The sequence below is a fragment of the Eleutherodactylus coqui genome, chromosome 13 (assembly GCF_035609145.1).
Source record: "Eleutherodactylus coqui strain aEleCoq1 chromosome 13, aEleCoq1.hap1, whole genome shotgun sequence".
Classification (NCBI taxonomy): domain Eukaryota; kingdom Metazoa; phylum Chordata; class Amphibia; order Anura; family Eleutherodactylidae; genus Eleutherodactylus; species Eleutherodactylus coqui.
In genome coordinates, this window is record NC_089849.1 from 17304014 (window position 1) to 17324892 (window position 20879).

A 20879-nucleotide genomic window follows, 5' to 3' on the forward strand; every position below is an offset into this window, starting at 1 on the left:
AGCGCTAGCCTTGTAGTCGGTGGCTCCTGACTGTGCAGTGCCTGTTAATCAGAATGATTCCTGACATCTACCTTTAACTTTTTTTTTTTTTTTTTTTTTTTCTTTCAACTTCTTTCTTTGATTACACCATTCAGGGTCTACTCTTAACAGTGTTACATAAGAAACCCACAAGGTTAGCAGTGAAATCCTGGCTAGTCAAGGACCAGTGACCAAGCCTTGTTGGAAGTCACGTGGATAAGAAAATATAGTGCTGTGATATGAAATCACATAAACTGATCCACGGAAAACTTGCCACGTGGCTTCCCTTTACATACAGGAAAGTGCCAATCATGAGAGGAACAGGGGCTCTAATGAACGGGCTACTCAGTCTAGATACAGGCACAAGGTGGACTGTAACACTTCAGTGAGTTTCAGACATGTGATTCCTTGTACCCCAGCTATCGCTGTTACCTGACATCCAGAGGCAGGAACACAAACAGAAGTAAGACCACAGCTGGATGGCACTTTAATGAATCAACCCTGGCTTTTTGGGAAATAATGGGTTCATTGACTTTGACTGTAAAGAAGAAAGTAGGAATATAACAAATGAGTATAGGGGAGGGATCTGGCTAGCCCAGGCATGGGTGAGCACTGATCACTAGGTCTTAAGTCTCATTCCACCATTGTCCATGTACTGTGATCCACAGGCTGTACCTCTTCAGTCATCTCCAATTCTAATGGAGCATTCAGCAATGGTAGGATGAGTGAGAGCAAAGATCACAAGATGGACAAGTCTTGACCTCCTACTTCAAGGGTGGTATGAGTGAGCTTGGCAGTGCCAATACAGTCAGTAGTCCCTCTGCTCCACCATCTTAGCCGTGCAACAGTACCAGATAACCAGGCAGAAGTGTGCTGGCTCCCAGGAGAAACTCCCTCGGGTGTCATCTCATCAGTCTATACCGGCGGCCAGTAAATGGGGGAGCCGCCATTATGCTGTGGCACTTGTGTCCTGGAGAAAAACGATGCTGTGTCCTGTACATGGCACTTCTCATTTACGACGGCCTAAAGGGGAAACAGATCAAAGAGTAAAAATGGGAATTACATATAAATATGCTGCTCTACTCTTGAACACGGGGCAGTATTATAGTAGTTATATTCTTGTACATAGGGGGCAGTATTATAGTAGTTATATTCTTGTACATAGGAGGCAGTATTATAGTAGTTATATTCTTGTACATAGAAGGTAGTATTATAGTAGTTATATTCTTGTACATAGAAGGTAGTATTATAGTAGTTATATTCTTGTACATAGAAGGTAGTATTATAGTAGTTATATTCTTGTACATAGGGGCAGTATTATAGTAGTTATATTCTTGTACATAGGGGGCAGTATTATAGTAGTTATATTCTTGTACATAGGGGGCAGTATTATAGTAGTTATATTCTTGTACATAGGGGGCAGTATTATAGTAGTTATATTCTTGTACATAGGGGGCAGTATTATAGTAGTTATATTCTTGTACATAGAAGGTAGTATTATAGTAGTTATATTCTTGTACATAGGGGGCAGTATTATAGTAGTTATATTCTTGTACATAGAAGGTAGTATTATAGTAGTTATATTCTTGTACATAGGGGGCAGTATTATAGTAGTTATATTCTTGTACATAGGGGGCAGTATTACAGTAGTTATATTCTTGTACATAGAAGGTAGTATTATAGTAGTTATATTCTTGTACATAGGAGGCAGTATTATAGTAGTTATATTTTTGTACATAGGGGGCAGTATTATAGTAGTTATATTCTTGTACATAGGGGGCAGTATTATAGTAGTTATAGTCTTGTACATAGGGGACAGTATTATAGTAGTTATAGTCTTGTACATTGGGGACAGTATTATAGTAGTTATATTCCTGTACATTGGGGACAGTATTATAGTAGTTATATTCTTGTACATAGGGGGCAGTATTATAGTAGTTATAGTCTTGTACATGGGGGCAGTATTATAGTAGTTATATTCTTGTACATAGGGGGTAGTATTACAGTAGTTATATTCTTGTACATAGGGGTAGTATTATAGTAGTTATATTCTTGTATATCGGGGCAGTAATAGTAGTTTTATCCATTTACATAGGGGGCAGTATTATAGTAGTTATATTCATGTACATAGGGGGCAGTATTATAGTAGTTATATTCTTTACATAGGGGGCAGTATTATAGTAGTTATATTCTTGTACATAGGGGGCAGTATTATAGTAGTTATATTCTTGTACATAGGAGGCAGTATTATAGTAGTTATATTCTTGTACATGGGGGCAATATTATAATAGTTATATTATTGTACATGCGGGGCAGTATTATAATAGTTATATTCTTGTACATAGGGGGCATTATTATAGTAGTTATATTCTTGTACATAGGGAGCAGTATTATAGTAGTTATATTCTTGTACACAGGAGGCAGTATTATAGTAGTTATATTCTTGTACACAGGAGGCAGTATTATAGTAGTTATATTCTTGTACACAGGGGGCAGTATTATAGTAGTTATATTCTTGTACATAGGGGAGCAGTATTATAGTAGTTATATTCTGGTACATAGAGGCAGTATTATAGTAGTTATATTCTGGTACATGGGGGCAGTATTATAGTAGTTATATTCATGTACATAGGGGCAGTATTATAGTAGTTATATTCTTGTACATAGGGGGCAGTATTATAGTAGTTATATTCTTTACATAGGGGGCAGTATTATAGTAGTTATATTCTTGTACATAGGGGGCAGTATTATAGTAGTTATATTCTTGTATATACTGGGCAGTATTATAGTAGTGATATTCTGGAACATAGGGGGCAGTATTGTAGTGGTATTCTTCATAAGGTAAGCTACAGCCAGATAGCTATGAGGGCTGCTTATCTCTTGGGGAACAAAAGGATAATGTGCTAAAATTCAACATCTCCAATCCTTCTTCCCTTTGACACTATCTGTCGGGGTAAGTGAAGCCGCCCTATACACATCAATGAATCATCTGACCTTGTCAGCTATTTCAAAGTCTAAAGACCTATTTAGACACGATTATTGCTCAAAAGCTATCTTTTGAGCGATAACCGTTGCATCTAAACACTCGCCCATCGTGCAATGTTCCTTCATCGCTCGCTTTTAGTGTTCTAGAAATGCGCGATGACTTAGCAGCAGCGCAGGTGGATATCTCAGCCAGCAGCGCTGATAAGATTCTCTCACCTGGTATCCCGCTGGCAATTCTCAGTGGGACACTAGCTGAAAGCGCAGAGAAGAAAGGAGTTGTATACAGAAGACAGCACTTCAGCTGTCTTCTGCATACCCTGCTCGAGCTCTCGGCTGGATATCAGCTGAAAGCTCCAAAAAGAAAGGAGCTGTATACAGAAGACAGCGCTCCAGCTGTCTTCTGTATACAGCAAGAGCCTTCATTTATAAACTAATAAGCTCTTACGTAGCTACTTAAAGGGGTTGTCCCGAGGCAGCAAGTGGGTCTGTACACTTCTGCATGGCCATAATAATGCACTTTGTAATGTACATTGTGCATTAATTATGAGCCATGCAGAAGTTATAAAAAGTTTTATACTTACCTGTTCCGTTGCTGGCGTCCTCGTCTCCATGGTGCCGACTAATTTTCGCCCTCCGATGGCCAAATTAGCCGCGCTTGCGCAGTCCGGGTCTTCTGCAGTCTTCTATGGGGCTCCGTGTAGCTCCGTGTAGCTCCGCCCCGTCACGTGCCGATTCCAGCCAATCAGGAGGCTGGAATCGGCAGTGGACCGCACAGAAGAGCTGCGGTCCACGGAGGAAGAGGCCATCTTCAGCGGTGAGTAGAGAAGTCACCGGAGCGCGGGGATTCAGGTAAGCGCTCCGGTGAGCTTTCTTTACCTCCCTGCATCGGGGTTGTCTCGCGCCGAACGGGAGGGGGGTTGAAAAAAAAAAAAACCCGTTTCGGCGCGGGACATCTCCTTTAAGAGCTTATGCAAAGTGAATGCTCAAAACTCACTCAAACTACCGTTTGAGCGAATTTTGAGCGATCATCTTGCCGTGTGAATGCACACAATGATTATCGCTTAAAAGAGTGCCTTTGAGTGAATTTTGATCAATAATCGTTGAGTCTAAATGGGCCATAATGTGTAAGGGGGGGGGTCTTTAAGTTAAAAACTATAACCCAGTGCTGAATATAGCATACTACAGAGAACAGGAGCTGAGATACGGTACTAATGCTGTACGCTCTTATATGCCACCTATTTTAAAACATCATTTCACTCTATCGTTGATGGGGATTACTCTTACTAGGCAGATTCACTGTCTAGATATTCTTATTAATTACACCCATGAGGTGAGGAGCTGATGGCACACCTGAGCATGGCAGCAGGGATACTAGCCATTTTTCAGGCTTTCTCAGAGAGAAATGACATGATCAATATTTAATTTCCTGCCCGGGATGCTCTAATGAACCACCCCCTCACCGACTATCATCACTCTACAGAAATGACAGCACTTCTATATCCTACACAACTTATCACTCACCACCGAAGTCCTCCTCCCTGCAAGCTGCAGCTCCAGATCTGCACTTTAAAAGGTTCTGTCCACTATTTACAGTTCATATATAGAATTCATCTAAGTAAAAACTTTAGTCACTGTGTACATGCATTACTTATCCTGAGTTACATCCTGTATTATACCCCAGAGCTGCACTCACTATTCTGCTGGTGGAGTCACTGTGTACATACATTACTTATCCTCTACTGCAGGGGTCCCCCAACTCCAGTCCTCAGGGACCACCAACAGGTCATGTTTTCAGGATATCCTATGGTAAGAACACCTTTGGCAATGTCTGAGGTACTGATAATTACATGACCTGTGCAACACTGAGGAAATCCTGAAAACATGACCTGTTGGCGGTCCCTGAGGACTGGAGTTGGGAAACACTGCTCTACTGATCCTGAGTTACATCCTGTATTATACTCCAGAGCTGCACTCACTATTCTGCTGGATGAGTGACTGTGGGTATTAGTGTATCTTGACGCCACCAGAATTACAGGTGGAGCCAACATACAAGGAGTTTGACAGGGGGTTGATGCCAACCCCTGTTACTGATTGGCTGTCCTGCATTTCACGTCCTCGCCCTCACAGATCCTGTAGCCAGCGCGACTTAAGAGCGGTGATGGGCAGCGGACGAGAGCACGGAGGAAGGTGAGACCGATCGGTCTGCACTCTGCAGCACTGCTGTGCAAGGGAGCGGTGACCGGCCGCCCGGTCTGAAAGAGCCCATCTCCGCCGCTGAATGAAGTCAACAGGTCGGCCCGCATAGCTACGCTGACACTTCGCTCCTCAGTTGGCGGCTGCTCCGCTCCTACCTTACTTGCAGTGACAGACGACCTGCACAGCAGTAGGACTGGCAACACCGCTGAGGTCAGGGCGCCAGCGGTAGGAGCCACACAACTATGTGGCATGCTGGTAAGCTAGGAAACTGGCGGCGGGGAGAGCCTAATGAGGGCCGCTAACAACCACAGCTGCGGGGTGCGCTGAGCTCGGACACTGCCGCCAGCCCTAGGCACAGCAGGTGTGGCATGAATCGGACGGGGATCACAACAGCAGGAGGTAGGAGACTGCAGCCAGAGAGAGGCACAGCAGCGCCGGCATCATATACCCCGGCGGTGGCTACAGGACCCGAAGACAGGGAACAAAAAAGGACAGCCAATCAGTAACAGGGGGCGTCAACCCCCTGTTAAATTCCTTGTATCTTGGCTTCACCTGTACTTCGGGTGGCGTCAAGATACACTAATACCGTGACTATGTACATACATTACTTATTCTGTACTGATCCTGAGTTACATCCTGTATTATACTCCAGAGCTGCACTCACTGTTCTGCTGAAGGAGTGACTGTGTACATACATTACTTATTCTGTACTGATCCTGAGTTACATCCTGTATTATACTCCAGGGCTGCACTCACTATTCTGCTGGTGGAGTCACTGTGTACATACATTACTTATTCTGTACTGATCCTGAGTTACATCCTTTATTATACTCCAGAGCTGCACTCTCTATTCTGCTGAAGGAGTGACTGTGTACATACATTACTTATCCTATACAGATCCTGAGTTACATCCTATATTATACTCCAGAGCTACACTCACTCTTCTGCTGGTGGAGTCACTGTGTACATACATTACTTATCGTGTACTGACCCTGAGTTACGTGCTGTATTATACTCCAGAGCTGCACTCACTATTCTGCTGGTGGAGTTACTGTGTACATACATTACTTATTCTGTACTGATCCTGAGTTACATCTTGTATTATACCCCAGAGCTGCATTCACTATTCTGCTGGTGGAGTCACTGTGTACATACATTACGTATCCTGTACTGATCCTGAGTTACATCCTATATTATACTCCAGAGCTGCATTCACTATTCTGCTGGTGGAGTCACTGTGTGCATACATTACTTATCATGTGCTGATCCTGAGTTACATCCTGTATTATACTCCAGAGCTGCACTCACTATTTTGCTGGTGGGGTCATTGTGTACATACATTACTTATCCTGTACGGATCCTGAGTTATATCCTATATTATACTCCAGAGCTGCACTCACTATTCTGTTGGTGGAGTCACTGTGTACATATATTACTTATCCTGTGCTGATTACACTCCATATTATGAATATTGCAGACACGTGGAGCATCATCTTAGGGTTGGAGGTTCGGGGTGGCCCCAGTAGCTTTGTAGGTCAGTGTGTCATCTGCCTCTCATCAGCTTATACTTACAGGTAACTCTGCTTGTACAGCAGGTGATTGGACTTTTCATTGACATGGTAGAGAGGGAATGGATCAAATCCACCAATGAAATCAACTGAAAGAAATAAATGCTCAAAATAAAAGAAAAAACAATGAAAGAGATGTGCGGGGAGAAAAGAACGAAGGTGGAAGAGCAGGAATGGAGATGGAGATGGCGGATGCTAGGAGGCCCACCAGACTCTGGCTGAGAGAAGGGAAAAGAGTATACAGAAGAAACCAATGAAAAAAAGCAGCTGCTGGTTATTATAGAGCTCCGTTATATTTTGCTATATACTTGGCATCGCCATAATGGCCTCCTGTACATGGGCTCTATACGTGGTCCATCCATCCCTCCTGTAGGGACTAACAAACATCAGTGTAATAAGAAGGGGCCTGCGAATATAAATCAGACCTGCACAATATATGACATCAGGCAGCTCTGTCACTGTCACTCCTTAATGATAGCAGTGCTGGCAGGGGGTGGGAAGTCATTAGAGCTTTGTGCCTGCACCACTGCTGACTCTTCACTGTGGGGGTCAGTACTGATGGCAGATGTCAGAAAACAAAAATGGATACAGAAAATGTTCATTAACCTGTATTACTATACAGCAACAAATGCTTAACAGCAAGTCACCCAAACAACCTAGATACATAATGAACAGTCCCAGCATATGAGAAGGCAAAAAGGACAACTAGTAGGGGAGGTGGAAGAGGGCACCTAGTAGGAGGAAATGAGAGGTGGAGGATGGCACCTCGTAGGAGAGGATGAGAGTTTTGGGAGGGCACCTAGTAGGAGAAAATGAGAGGTGGAGGATGGCACCTAGTAGGAGAGGATAGGAGGTAGAGGAGGGCACCTAGTAGGAGGAAATGAGAATTGGAAAAGGACACCTAGTAGGAGAGATGGAGGAGGGCACCTAGTAGAAGGAAATGAGAGGTGAAGGAGGACACCTAGTCGGAGGAAATGAGAGGTGGAGGAGGACACCTAGTCGGAGAAGATGAGAGGTGGAGGAGAACATCTAGTAGGAGAGGATGAGAGTTTGGGGAGGGCACCTAGGAGTAGGAAATGAGAGGTGGAGGATGGCACCTGGTAGGAGAAGATGAGAGGTGGAGGATGGCACCTAGTAGGAGAGGATGAGATGTAGAGGAGGGCACCTAGTAGGAGGAAATGAGAATTGGAAAAGGATACTTAGTAGGAGAGGTGGAGGAGGGCACCTACTAGGAGGAAATGAGAGGTGAAGGAGGACACCTAGTCGGAGGAAATGAGAGGTGGAGGAGGACACCTGGTAGGAGAAGATGAGAGGTGGAGGGGGACACCTGGTAGGAGAAGATGAGAGGTGGAGGGGGACATCTAGTAGGAGAGGAAGGGATGTTGAGGAGGGCACCTAGTAGGAGAAGATGATAAATGGAGAAGAACACCTAGTAGGAGAAGATGAGAGGTGGAGGAGGACACTTAGTAGGAAAGCAAGTGTGGTGGAGGAGGAAAACAAGTAGGAGAGTAAATGAGGTGGAAGAGGGCACCTAGTAGGAGAAGATTAGAGGTGGAGGACACCTAGTAAGAGAAGATGAAAGGGTAATAAGGGCACCTAGGAAGAGAAGTGAAGGAGGGTACTTAGTAGGAGAAGATGAGAGATGGAGGTGGACAAATAGTAGAAGAGGAAGAGAGGTGGAGGAGGACATCTAGTAAGAGAGGAAGAGAGGTGGAGGAGGGTACCTAGTAGAAGAGCAAGTGAGGTGGTGGAGGACACCTAGTAGGAGAGGAAGAGAAGTGGAGGAGGGTACAGCGTAGGAGAAGATGAGAAGTGGAGAAGGACACCTAGTAGGAGAAGATGAGAGGTGGAGGACACCTTGTATGAGAGCAAGAGAGGTGGAGGAGGACACTTAGTAGGAAAGCAAGTGAGATGGAGGACACCTAGTAGGAGAGCAAGTGAGGTGGAGGAGGACACCTAGTAGGAGAGGATGAGAGGTAGAGGAAGTGGGGGAACCTTTGGTATATCAGTAATGACCAGGTTACCATCTGCAAGTATTTTATATGTTTTTACTGTGTCAGTGTGATTTCCCATTGGGTTCTCTTGTCCCTCCTGCACTCTAACAAACATACCAGTAGGTTAGTTGGCTTTTCATGAAACGGTGGTCAGACAATGAAACAATACAGATGTAGATTTTATCTTGTCTGTGATAACTTTTTACGTAAACCATTAAAAAGCTGATGTTCTCTGATCTTAACCCCCTCCTGCCACAAGTCGTCAGCTTATGTCCTGGCTGGGAAGAGGTTCCCATGAATGGACGTAAATTTACAATCTGCAGCACAAACTGGCTGCCACTGACAGCTAGCCTCCTGCTGCAACAGTGAAGATCCACAAGAATGTTGAGCATATAAAGTTCTCACAAACGGAGGGTGCTCCCTCTGTGATGTTTTCGGCCCTCTTATTTGTAATCAAGGAGGGCTGATGGGTTGTCATGGCAACTGGACTCCAGACAATGGCATCCGGGTCTGCCATGGCTTATGATTGCTATGAATAGGGATAATGCATTGTACAGATGTACTGCAATGTGTTATCATAGTAATCATAGGATCGCAGGTTCAAGTTCCCTATGCAGACATAAAAAAATGTAAAGAACGAAAATAAAAATTAAAATGGTAAAAAAAAACATGTTATGGGCTTATTCACACAAGCGTATATCGGCCGCCGTTTTCATGGCCGTCCGATATATGCTACCATAAGATGCATTGGATTTCAATGCATCAGATCACACAGGCGTATTCCCGGCCAGGCGCTTTTACACCGAGCAGGAAAGATAGTCCTAGAACTATCTACCTGGCCAAACTACGGCCACTGTTATAGACTCCTATGGGAGCCATATGACAGTGGCCGGAGAAGGGAGGTGGGAGGGAGTCTAGCAACGTGACTGCTAAACTCCCTCCCCCTTCTCTTCTCCATCCCTTGCTGCTGTTTGCAATGGGAGGGGGCAGGATGGGGCAGAGCTCTGCCCCGCCCCATCGCATTGCAAACAGAGGCAAGGGGCAGAGAGGGGGCGGGAGCTCAGCACACTAGCTCCCACCCCGTCCCACCTCCTCCCCTTGCAGAGAGCTGGCGAGGGGAGGGAGGGGGAAGACAGCTTAGCTCTTTCCAAAATGCTTTATTTGTTCATTTCACTTCCCAAAAAATGCAAAAAAACTTTGAACGCAGTTATGCAAAAAAATAAAAAAGATTTTCTTATGCAAAAGTGGAAAAACCTACAAAAAAAAATACATAATTTTGCTGTCGTACTGATCCGCAGATAAAATGTATCATGCCATTTATGCTGCATGATTACCGCTGTAAAACAACAATGACAGAATTGAGGTGTTTTTTCTCCCTAAACTCCAAAAAAATGTAACAAAGTTATGCAATACGTTATTTAAAAAATGGTACAATACATAAAATGGTACCAATAAAGACTGCAGTGTGCCGTGTACAAAACAATCCCTTAAAAGGTCGTGTCGATGGGAAAACAAAAAAGTTATTGCTTTTGAAAAGTGGACATGAAAATTTCCCAAAAATGGTTGTGTCCTTAGGACCAAAAAAGGCCATGTCACTAAGGGGTTAAATCAACAAAAGGCTTTATAAAGTAATTGAAAGTGTAAACAAACTGTGGCGCAGCGAGTTATCATAACATGTTAAAAACCATAGTAAACTTTTCTACATCTCCAAGTTCTGCTGAGGAAGAGGCCTTATGTGCCCGGTGCTACAGAGGAATATGTAGGGTAGTGCGGGGATGTACACAGAAATCATAGAGCCCCATGGAAAATCTGAGAGAGGGCCGAACCCCAATGACAGCTCCACCTCTACCTTTAATAAAGCTAATGTCCACAGCTGATTCAAGATTATACACTGATTCACTTCACTTTATATCATATTGGGGTTTGTTAGTCAACTTTTTGATTAATGTCATTCTAGTTACATGCAGTCTCCACTAGGTGGAGCTAAGTGCATATGTATTCATACAGCTAGTACTGGACTCAGTGGGAACTATAGAAATCGGTATGTACTGAGCTCACTCTAGTGGTGGTAGTATAAATTAGTATATCATGAGTTCCCTAGTGGTGACTGTGTGTATGTGTGTATATATATATATTTATATATCTATGTCTACAGTGAGCTCCCCTCAATGATGGCTGTATAAACCTGTATGCAGGCAGCAGCCCCTAGTCTAGTCATGGTAGTATAAATTAGTATATAATGAGTTCCCCTAGTGGTGACTGTATATATCTATGTCTACAGTGAGCTCCCCTCAATGATGGCTGTATAAATCTGTATGCAGACAGCAGCTCCTAGTCATGGTAGTATAAATTAGTATACAGTGAGCTCCAATGGTGGCTGTATTATATGTATACACTGAGCTCCCTCTAGTGATGGCTGTATAAATTTGTTTGCAGTGAACTCCCCTAGTGGTAGCTATATAAATCTGTATACAGCAAGATCCCCCTAGCAGTGGGTGTATAAATCTGTATACAGTGAGCTCCCCCTAGTGGTGGCTGTATAAATCTGTTTGCAATGACCTCCCCTTAGTGGTGGCTCTGCATATAATTAAGCTTCCCCTAATGGTGACTATATATATCTCTATACAGTGAACTCCCTCTAGTGATGGCTGTATAAATCTGTATGCAGGCAGCCGCCCCTAGTGGTGGCTATATAATCTGTATATATTGAGCTTCCACTAGGGATGGTCAAATTAATCTATAAATACCATGTTCTTTCTAGGGATGGCCATATAAATCTGCATGCAGTGAGCTCCCCCTAGTGATACCCAGATAAATCTGTATGCAGGCAGCTCTCCCCAGTGATGACTATATGAATCTGTAAATCTGTATATAGTGAGCTCTCTCTAGTGATAGCTGTATATATCTGTATACAGTGAGCTCACCCTAATTGTGGCTATATACGTTTGTATATAGTGAGCTTCCCAAAGTAGTGGCTATATAAACCTGCACATTGTGAGCCTTCCCCTAGTAAAGATTGAATAAATCTGTATGCAGTGAGCTCCCTCTAGTGGTGGCTGTAGGCAGCTGCATTGACAGTGTGCTGACAAGCAGGAGAAGCAGATTAGTGCCGACCCTCAGCGGCTTGAGGCATAGCAGTTGCATGATCTACCACTACCATAAGTAGGCACCTACCACCCACTTTCTTGCTCTTGGCACAGGGGATTAACCTGTGTCAAATCCTGTGTTGTTCTTCAAATTAGATGCAGCAGTTTTCTTAAATGTATCATGTAGGTAGACATCAGTCAGTGTGCAATAAAAGGCTTTCCTAATGCACTTTGTGCTTAATTTTCTTACCATATTCAAAATCTGTGCTCACAGTCAGTGAATAGCAATATTATAGCTTACATGCAGAGGCTGGAAACCTGTGCAGAGCTGATACTTCTACAGCTGAGGGTTTGTAAACACATCAGCAATGTTACAATGTGTCCATGTAGGTACAATGTACCAGTCTGGAGTCCAGAATGCTTATCTAAAGGAGGATTGTCTACTCTAGATACAACTGTAAAGACACAACGATTATCGCTCAAAATTCGCTCAAAAGCCATCTTTTGAGTGATAACCGTTGTGTCTAAATGCACAGCCATCATGCACTATTCATGCACTGATCGTTCATCGCTCATTTCTAGCCAGCTAGAAATCAGTGATGAGCGTCATCAGTGCCGCCCGCTGATGTCTCAGCGGGCGGTGCTGATAGCATTCTTTCAGCTGGTATCCCGCTGGCAGTTCACAGCAGGACACCAGCTGAAAGCACCAAGAACAAAGCAGCTGTTTCCATATACAAAACAGCTTCATTGTTCTTAGAGCTATTGCTGGGGTATCCTGCTCCGCATGCATTGACTCTTTAGTAGCTAATTAGCTACTTAAAATTATGCAAAGATGATTGCTCTAAACTGTCACTCAAACTCGTTTGGGCGAATTTTGAGCGATCATCCTTCCGTGTAAATGGGCCTTAACAAACTTTCAGCTGTGAAAACTGTGAGGTCAGGATGCAAATGTGTAATCCATAGTCACTGGGCAAAATTTGTAACAGACCCCCAACTATAAGGCCGAATGCAGACGGCCCGGGTTAGATTCCGACTGCGAGATTCTCACAACGGTATGCGACCTGTGCCCCTGGAGTGACCTCTGGTTTACCTGTCCGGCGTCTTCGCTCTGCGAATGTGTTGGCTGGCGCACAGCCGCACATGTGCAGTGCAAAGCCGGCGTGTCAGCGTTTAACATGAGAAATTCCCCTCCTCTTTGTTTTTCAAGATCTCTGCAATCAAAATCGCAGTTGTCTGCAACGGATTGTATGAACCAATGCAATCCTATGGCAGCGTGCAACGGCGGAAATTCTGTGCGGAATCTCGCCACGGAATTTCCACCTGTGTGCATTCGGCCTAAGGCCTGCGTCAAATGAGCGTATGCGCAGCGTTTTTGCGCATCAGGAGTTGTGCATTTGCATAGGGAACAGCTTTTTTACAGTAATTTTTTGTGGTCTGCTAAATATGCAATTGTAAACAAACCCATTGAAATGAAGGATTCTATTTTCTCTGTATTACGCACGCAAAATGGTCTTGCGCAAATACGTTTGTGTGACACAGGCCTTATGCTTCGGTTATATATTTGTCTCCTCATATGGAGAAGAAAGCCTTCATGGTCCCCTACAGCTCCAGGGCCCAGGTGCAATCGCATGCTCTGCTCCCATTATGGATGGGTTTTCCAACTTAAGATGTTAGCCATGAATGTTGTTATTGATGGACAGCAAGCAGAGATCTTGAAAAACAAAGGGGGAGGGGAATTTCTCATGTTAAACGCATCCGGTTTTCTAGCATAAAATAGTCATACATTTTGGCGCAAGTCATATTTGTGACTATTTTGTTTTTCCTGTTGCCCTTGACACTTCTCTAGAAAACATGCGGGACTTAGTGGGAAATGTGGGGCGTTCTGTAACCCCAAAGATTCACTATAATTTATGCTGTAAATTCACGTCCATTTTTGCGATTATCTACATGAGCTCATTTTTCGGAAGGATGAACATAAATAGGGAATTTCTTTACTGGTTTTGTGCGCCCCGCAGGAAGGGAGGATGGGGAGAATCTGAGTGCATTCACACCCGCACAAAACCTGTACTGAAATAGACGGCATTGCAGTCAGTGGGTCTATTTCTCTCTTGCAGTGATGCTACTAGATTCTATGAGAAATCTCGCCCTTTCATTTCCAATGGATGATACCGGTAAAAAAACAATTGCATTGCACTGGCATGTACTTGTGAGTTTCAATTGAGTGCATGCGTGACCAGCGCACCGATATTGCAGTTTCTCATACCGATATCACGCTCGCCTGTGTGAATGCACCCTAAAGATAGTAAAACGATACATAAAAAGGTGGAGTGTAAATGGACAGGAGTATAGTAGTATGTTAGTACAGCGGGGAGTCAGGTGACATTGTACAACACATACGGTATCTTGGGTTCACTTCTGTTGAACATCGGAGGTGGCAGCTCCGTCCTCTCCCCATAAACCCTGCATATACGGCTGAGAGCAATGACAGCCATCACCTCCACTGCCGGCTCTAAGGAAAAAGCTACTCCTAAAATATTATATACTCACAGCTGTCCTCCTCTTCTGTGAACACACTGGTGACATAACAGGCGTACACAAATCCAAAGAGCTGCGGAAGAGAGTAAAGAACATTTACCATGATGGAAAGACAGAGGGCAGCTACACTGCAGCATTCCAAGTTATAGTAGTTATATTCTTGTACATAGGGGGCAGTATTATAGTAGTTATATTCTTGTACATAGGGAGCAGTATTATAGTAGTTATATTCTTGTACATAGGGGGCAGTATTATAGTAGTTATATTCTTGTACATAGGGGCAGTATTATAGTAGTTATATTCTTGTACATAGGGGCAATATTATAGTAATTATATTCTTGTACATAGGAGGTAGTATTATAGTAGTTATATTCTTGTACATAGCAGGCAGTATTATAGTAGTTATATTCTTGTACATAGGGAGCAGTATTATAGTAGTTATATTCTTGTACATAGGGGGCAGTATTATAGTAGTTATATTCTTGTACATAGGGGCAGTATTATAGTAGTTATATTCTTGTACATAGGGGCAATATTATAGTAATTATATTCTTGTACATAGGAGGTAGTATTATAGTAGTTATATTCTTGTACATAGGAGGCAGTATTATAGTAGTTATATTCTTATATATAGGGGGCAGTATTATAGTAGTTATATTCTTGTACTTAGGGGGCAGTATTATAGTAGTTATATTCTTGTACATAGGGGGCAGTATTATAGTAGTTATATTCTTGTACATAGGAGCAGTATTATAGTAGTTATATTCTTGTACATAGGGGGCAGTATTATAGTAGTTATATTCTTGTATATAGGGAGCAGTATTATAGTAGTTTTATTCTTGTATATAGGGAGCAGTATTATAGTAGTTATATTCTTGTACATAGGAGGCAGTATTATAGTAGTTATATTCTTGTACATAGAGGGCAGTATTATAGTAGTTATATTCTTGTACATAGGAGGCAGTATTATAGTAGTAATATTCTTGTACATAGGGGGCAGTATTATAGCAGTTATATTCTTGTATATAGGGGATCAGTATTATAGTAGTTATATTCTTGTACATAGGGGCAGTATTATAGTAGTTATATTCTTGTACATAGGGGTAGTATTATAGTAGTTATATTCTTGTACATAGGGGGCAGTATTATAGTAGTTATATTCTTGTACATAGGAGCAGTATTATAGTAGTTATATTTTTGTACATAGGGGGCAGTATTATAGTAGCTATATTATTGTACATAGGGGGGCAGTATTAAAGTAGCTATATTCTTGTACATAGGGGGCAGTATTATAGTAGTTATATTCTCGTACATAGGGAGCAGTATTATAGTAGTTATATTCTTGTACATAGGGGCAGTATTATAGTAGTTATATTCTTGTACATCGAGGCAGTATTATAGTAGTTATATGCTTGTACATAGGAGGCAGTATTATAGTAGTTATATTCTTGTACATAGGGGGCAGTATTATAGTAGTTATATTCTCGTACATAGGGAGCAGTACTATAGTAGTTATATTCTTGTACATAGGGGCAGTATTATAGTAGTTATATTCTCGTACATAGGGAGCAGTATTATAGTAGTTATATTCTTGTACATAGGGGCAGTATTATAGTAGTTATATTCTTATACATAGAGGGCAGTATTATAGTAGTTATATTCTTGTACATAGGGGGCAGTATTATAGTAGTTATATTCTTGTACATAGGGCAGTATTATAGTAGTTATATCCTTGTACATAGGGGGCAGTATTATAGTGGTTATATTCTTGTACATAGGGGGCAGTATTATAGTAGTTATATTCTTGTACATAGGGGCAATATTATAGTAGGTATATTCTTGTACATAGGGGGCAGTATTATAGTAGGTATATTCTTGTACATGGAGGCAGTATTATAGTAGTTATATGCTTGTACATAGGAGGCAGTATTATAGTAGTTATATTCTTGTACATAGGAGGCAGTATTATAATAGTTATATTCTTGTACATAGGGGTAGTATTATAGTAGTTATATTCTTGTACATAGGGCAGTATTATAGTAGTTATATTCTTGTACATAGGAGGCAGTATTATAGTAGTTATATTCTTGTACATGGAGGCAGTATTATAGTAGTTATATTCTTGTACATAGGAGGCAGTATTATAGTAGTTATATTCTTGTACATAGGGGGCAGTATTATAGTAGTTATATTCTTGTACATAGGGGTAGTATTATAGTAGTTATATTCTTGTACATAGGGGGCAGTATTATAGTAGTTATATTCTTGTACATAGGGGCAATATTATAGTAGGTATATTCTTGTACATAGGGGGCAGTATTATAGTAGGTATATTCTTGTACATGGAGGCAGTATTATAGTAGTTATATGCTTGTACATAGGAGGCAGTATTATAGTAGTTATATTCTTGTACATAGGAGGCAGTATTATAATAGTTATATTCTTGTACATAGGGGTAGTATTATAGTAGTTATATTCTTGTACATAGGGCAGTATTATAGTAGTTATATTCTTGTACATAGGAGGCAGTATTATAGTAGTTATATTCTTGTACATGGAGGCAGTATTATAGTAGTTATATTCTTGTACATAGGAGGCAGTATTATAGTAGTTATATTCTTGTACATAGGGGGCAGTATTATAGTAGTTATATTCTTGTACATAGGGGTAGTATTATAGTAGTTATATTCTTGTACATAGGGGGCAGTATTATAGTAGTTATATTCTTGTACATAGGAGCAGTATTATAGTAGTTATATTTTTGTACATAGGGGGCAGTATTAAAGTAGCTATATTCTTGTACATAGGGGGCAGTATTATAGTAGTTATATTCTCGTACATAGGGAGCAGTATTATAGTAGTTATATTCTTGTACATAGGGGCAGTATTATAGTAGTTATATTCTTGTACATGGAGGCAGTATTATAGTAGTTATATGCTTGTACATAGGAGGCAGTATTATAGTAGTTATATTCTTGTACATAGGGGGCAGTATTATAGTAGTTATATTCTCGTACATAGGGAGCAGTATTATAGTAGTTATATTCTTGTACATAGGGGCAGTATTATAGTAGTTATATTCTTGTACATAGGGGGCAGTATTACAGTAGTTATATTCTTATACATAGAGGGCAGTATTATAGTAGTTATATTCTTGTACATAGGGGGCAGTATTATAGTAGTTATATTCTTGTACATAGGGCAGTATTATAGTAGTTATATTCTTGTACATAGGAGGCAGTATTATAGTAGTTATATTCTTGTACATGGAGGCAGTATTATAGTAGTTATATTCTTGTACATAGGAGGCAGTATTATAGTAGTTATATTCTTGTACATAGGGGGCAGTATTATAGTAGTTATATTCTTGTACATAGGGGTAGTATTATAGTAGTTATATTCTTGTACATAGGGGGCAGTATTATAGTAGTTATATTCTTGTACATAGGAGCAGTATTATAGTAGTTATATTTTTGTACATAGGGGGCAGTATTATAGTAGCTATATTCTTGTACATAGGGGGCAGTATTAAAGTAGCTATATTCTTGTACATAGGGGGCAGTATTATAGTAGTTATATTCTCGTACATAGGGAGCAGTATTATTGTAGTTATATTCTTGTACATAGGGGCATTATTATAGTAGTTATATTCTTGTACATGGAGGCAGTATTATAGTAGTTATATGCTTGTACATAGGAGGCAGTATTATAGTAGTTATATTCTTGTACATAAGGGGCAGTATTATAGTAGTTATATTCTCGTACATAGGGAGCAGTATTATAGTAGTTATATTCTTGTACATAGGGGCAGTATTATAGTAGTTATATTCTTGTACATAGGGGGCAGTATTATAGTAGTTATATTCTTGTACATAGGGGTAGTATTATAGTAGTTATATTCTTGTACATAGGGGGCAGTATTATAGTAGTTATATTCTTGTACATAGGGAGCAGTATTATAGTAGTTATATTCTTGTACATAGGAGGCAGTATTATAGTAGTTATATTCTTGTACATAGGGGTAGTATTATAGTAGTTATATTCTTGTACATAGGGGGCAGTATTATAGTAGTTATATTCTTGTACATAGGGAGCAGTATTATAGTAGTTATATTCTTGTACATAGGAGTAGTATTATAGTAGTTATATTCTTTTACATAGGGGGCAGTATTATAGTAGTTATATTCTTGTACATAGGGGGCAGTATTATAGTAGTTATATTCTTGTACATAGGGGCAGTATTATAGTAGTTATATTCTTGTACATAGGGGCAGTATTATAGTAGTTATATTCTTGTACATAGGAGGCAGTATTATAGTAGTTACATTCTTGTACATAGGAGGCAGTATTATAGTAGTTACATTCTTGTACATAGGGGCAGTATTATAGTAGTTATATTCTTGTACATAGGGACAGTATTATAGTAGTTATATTCTTGTACATAGAGGGCAGTATTATAGTAGTTATATTCTTGTACATAGGGGCAGTATTATAGTAGTTATATTCTTGTACATAGGGGCAGTATTATAGTAGTTATATTATTGTACATAGGGGCAGTATTATAGTAGTTATATTCTTGTATATAAGGGGCAGTATTATAGTAGTTATATTCTTGTACATAGGGGCCAGTATTATAGTAGTTATATTCTTCTACATAGGAGGCAGTATTATAGTAGGTATATTCTTGTACATAAGGGGCAGTATTATAGTAGTTATATTCTTCTACATAGGGGGCAGTATTATAGTACTTATATTCTTGTACATAGGGGCAGTATTATAGTAGTTATATTCTTGTACATAAGGGGCAGTATTATAGTAGTTATATTCTTGTACATAGGGGGCAGTATTATAGTAGTTATATTCTTCTACATAGGGGGCAGTAATATAGTAGTTATATTCTTGTACATAGGGGGCAGTATTATAGTAGTTATATTCTTGTACATAGGGGGCAGCATTATAGTAGTTATATTCTTCTACATAGGAGGCAGTATTATAGTAGTTATATTCTTGTACATAAGGGGCAGTATTATAGTAGTTATATTCTTGTACATAGGGGGCAGTATTATAGTAATTATATTCTTCTACATAGGGGGCAGTATTATAGTAGTTATATTCTTGTACATAAGGGGCAGTATTATAGTAGTTATATTCTTGTACATAAGGGGCAGTATTATAGTAGTTATATTCTTCTACATAGGAGGCAGTATTATAGTAGTTATATTCTTGTACATAGGGGGCAGTATTATAGTAGTTATATTCTTGTACATACGGGCAGTATTATAGTAGTTATATTCTTGTATATAAGGGGCAGTATTATAGTAGTTATATTCTTGTACATAGGGGCCAGTATTATAGTAGTTATATTCTTCTACATAGGAGGCAGTATTATAGTAGTTATATTCTTGTACATAAGGGCCAGTATTATAGTAGCTATATTCTTGTACATAGGGGCAGTATTATAGTAGTTATATTCTTGTACATAGGGGCAGTATTATAGTAGTTATATTCTTGTACATAGGGGCAGTATTATAGTAGTTATATTCTTGTACATAGGAGCACATAGGGGGCTGTATTATAGTAGTTATATTCTTGTACATAGGGGGCAGCATTATAGTAGTTATATTCTTGTATATAGGGGGCAGCATTATAGTAATTGTATTCTTGTACATAGGGGCAGCATTATAGTAGTTATATACTTGTACATAGGGGACAGTATTATAGTAGTTATATTCTTGTACATAGGGGCAGTATTATAGTAGTTATATTCTTGTACATAGGGGCAGTATTATAGTAGTTATATTCTTTTACATAGGAGCACATAGGGGGCAGTATTATAGTAGTTATATTCTTGTACATAGGGGGCAGTATTAGAGTAGTAACGTTTTTGGTAGTAGAAGGCTGTGTTATAGTATTTAGAGCTGATGGGTATGTTCAATGTAACTTGTCAGGACAGTGGTCAAATAGGGTCAGAAATTGATCATTTTTTTTAGACCAAAATAGTTGTCACTTCCCTTCCCCCACTTCTTTTGGCAGCTCATAAAAGTTGTATTATTCAGCAGGGGTCAAGAATGAGTAGAAAAGAACAAGAAAACAAGAACACATTTCCTACAACTTTTAAAAAGTCTTTTGTGACGTCCTAGGATTTGATCCTCTTCTTGGCTGTAATTATACAGCTGCTCCACCGTAATGTACATTACTGTTACCAAGAAATCAGTTCTTTATCCTAAGCAACAAACCTTCTGCATAGAATGTTATTACTAGGTATCTTAGGAATGTTTACTGACCCATTCAGGTTAACTGTGACTGAGATTACCCTGCAATGTATTTACTTCTGTAGATGAAACCCAATACGGTGTAATTAGAACAAGCCGGGAACATGATAGAAATATGCAGGGAAAGTTGGTTCCAGCAGCAGGAATTCGTGACCCTGCACAGCTGGATGCAGAGATGATCGGGTCGGCTGAGGAATGTTTTGGTGTCAGGAGGTGTCAGGGAGG

At 40.4% G+C, this 20879-nt stretch overlaps 1 protein-coding gene across 4 annotated transcripts in view; it reads right to left on the minus strand.

Moving 5' to 3' along the window:
- Positions 1 to 482: 482 nt before the first annotated feature.
- NKAIN4 (sodium/potassium transporting ATPase interacting 4) overlaps positions 483 to 20879 on the minus strand; it is an 87305-nt gene continuing 66908 nt past the window's right edge. The window contains exons 5-8 of one of the 4 annotated variants that reach the window (XM_066586519.1): positions 14395 to 14455; positions 14245 to 14319; positions 6772 to 6856; positions 483 to 1041 (exon numbers count right to left, since the gene is read on the minus strand). In XM_066586519.1, the coding sequence (XP_066442616.1) occupies positions 1032 to 1041; positions 6772 to 6856; positions 14245 to 14319; positions 14395 to 14455 (231 nt within the window). In that variant the 3' untranslated portion in view covers positions 483 to 1031. Of the gene's footprint in view, positions 1042 to 6767; positions 6857 to 14244; positions 14320 to 14394; positions 14456 to 20879 lie in introns of those variants that run through there. The other 3 variants (XM_066586520.1, XM_066586522.1, XM_066586521.1) reach the window with 3 other exon arrangements.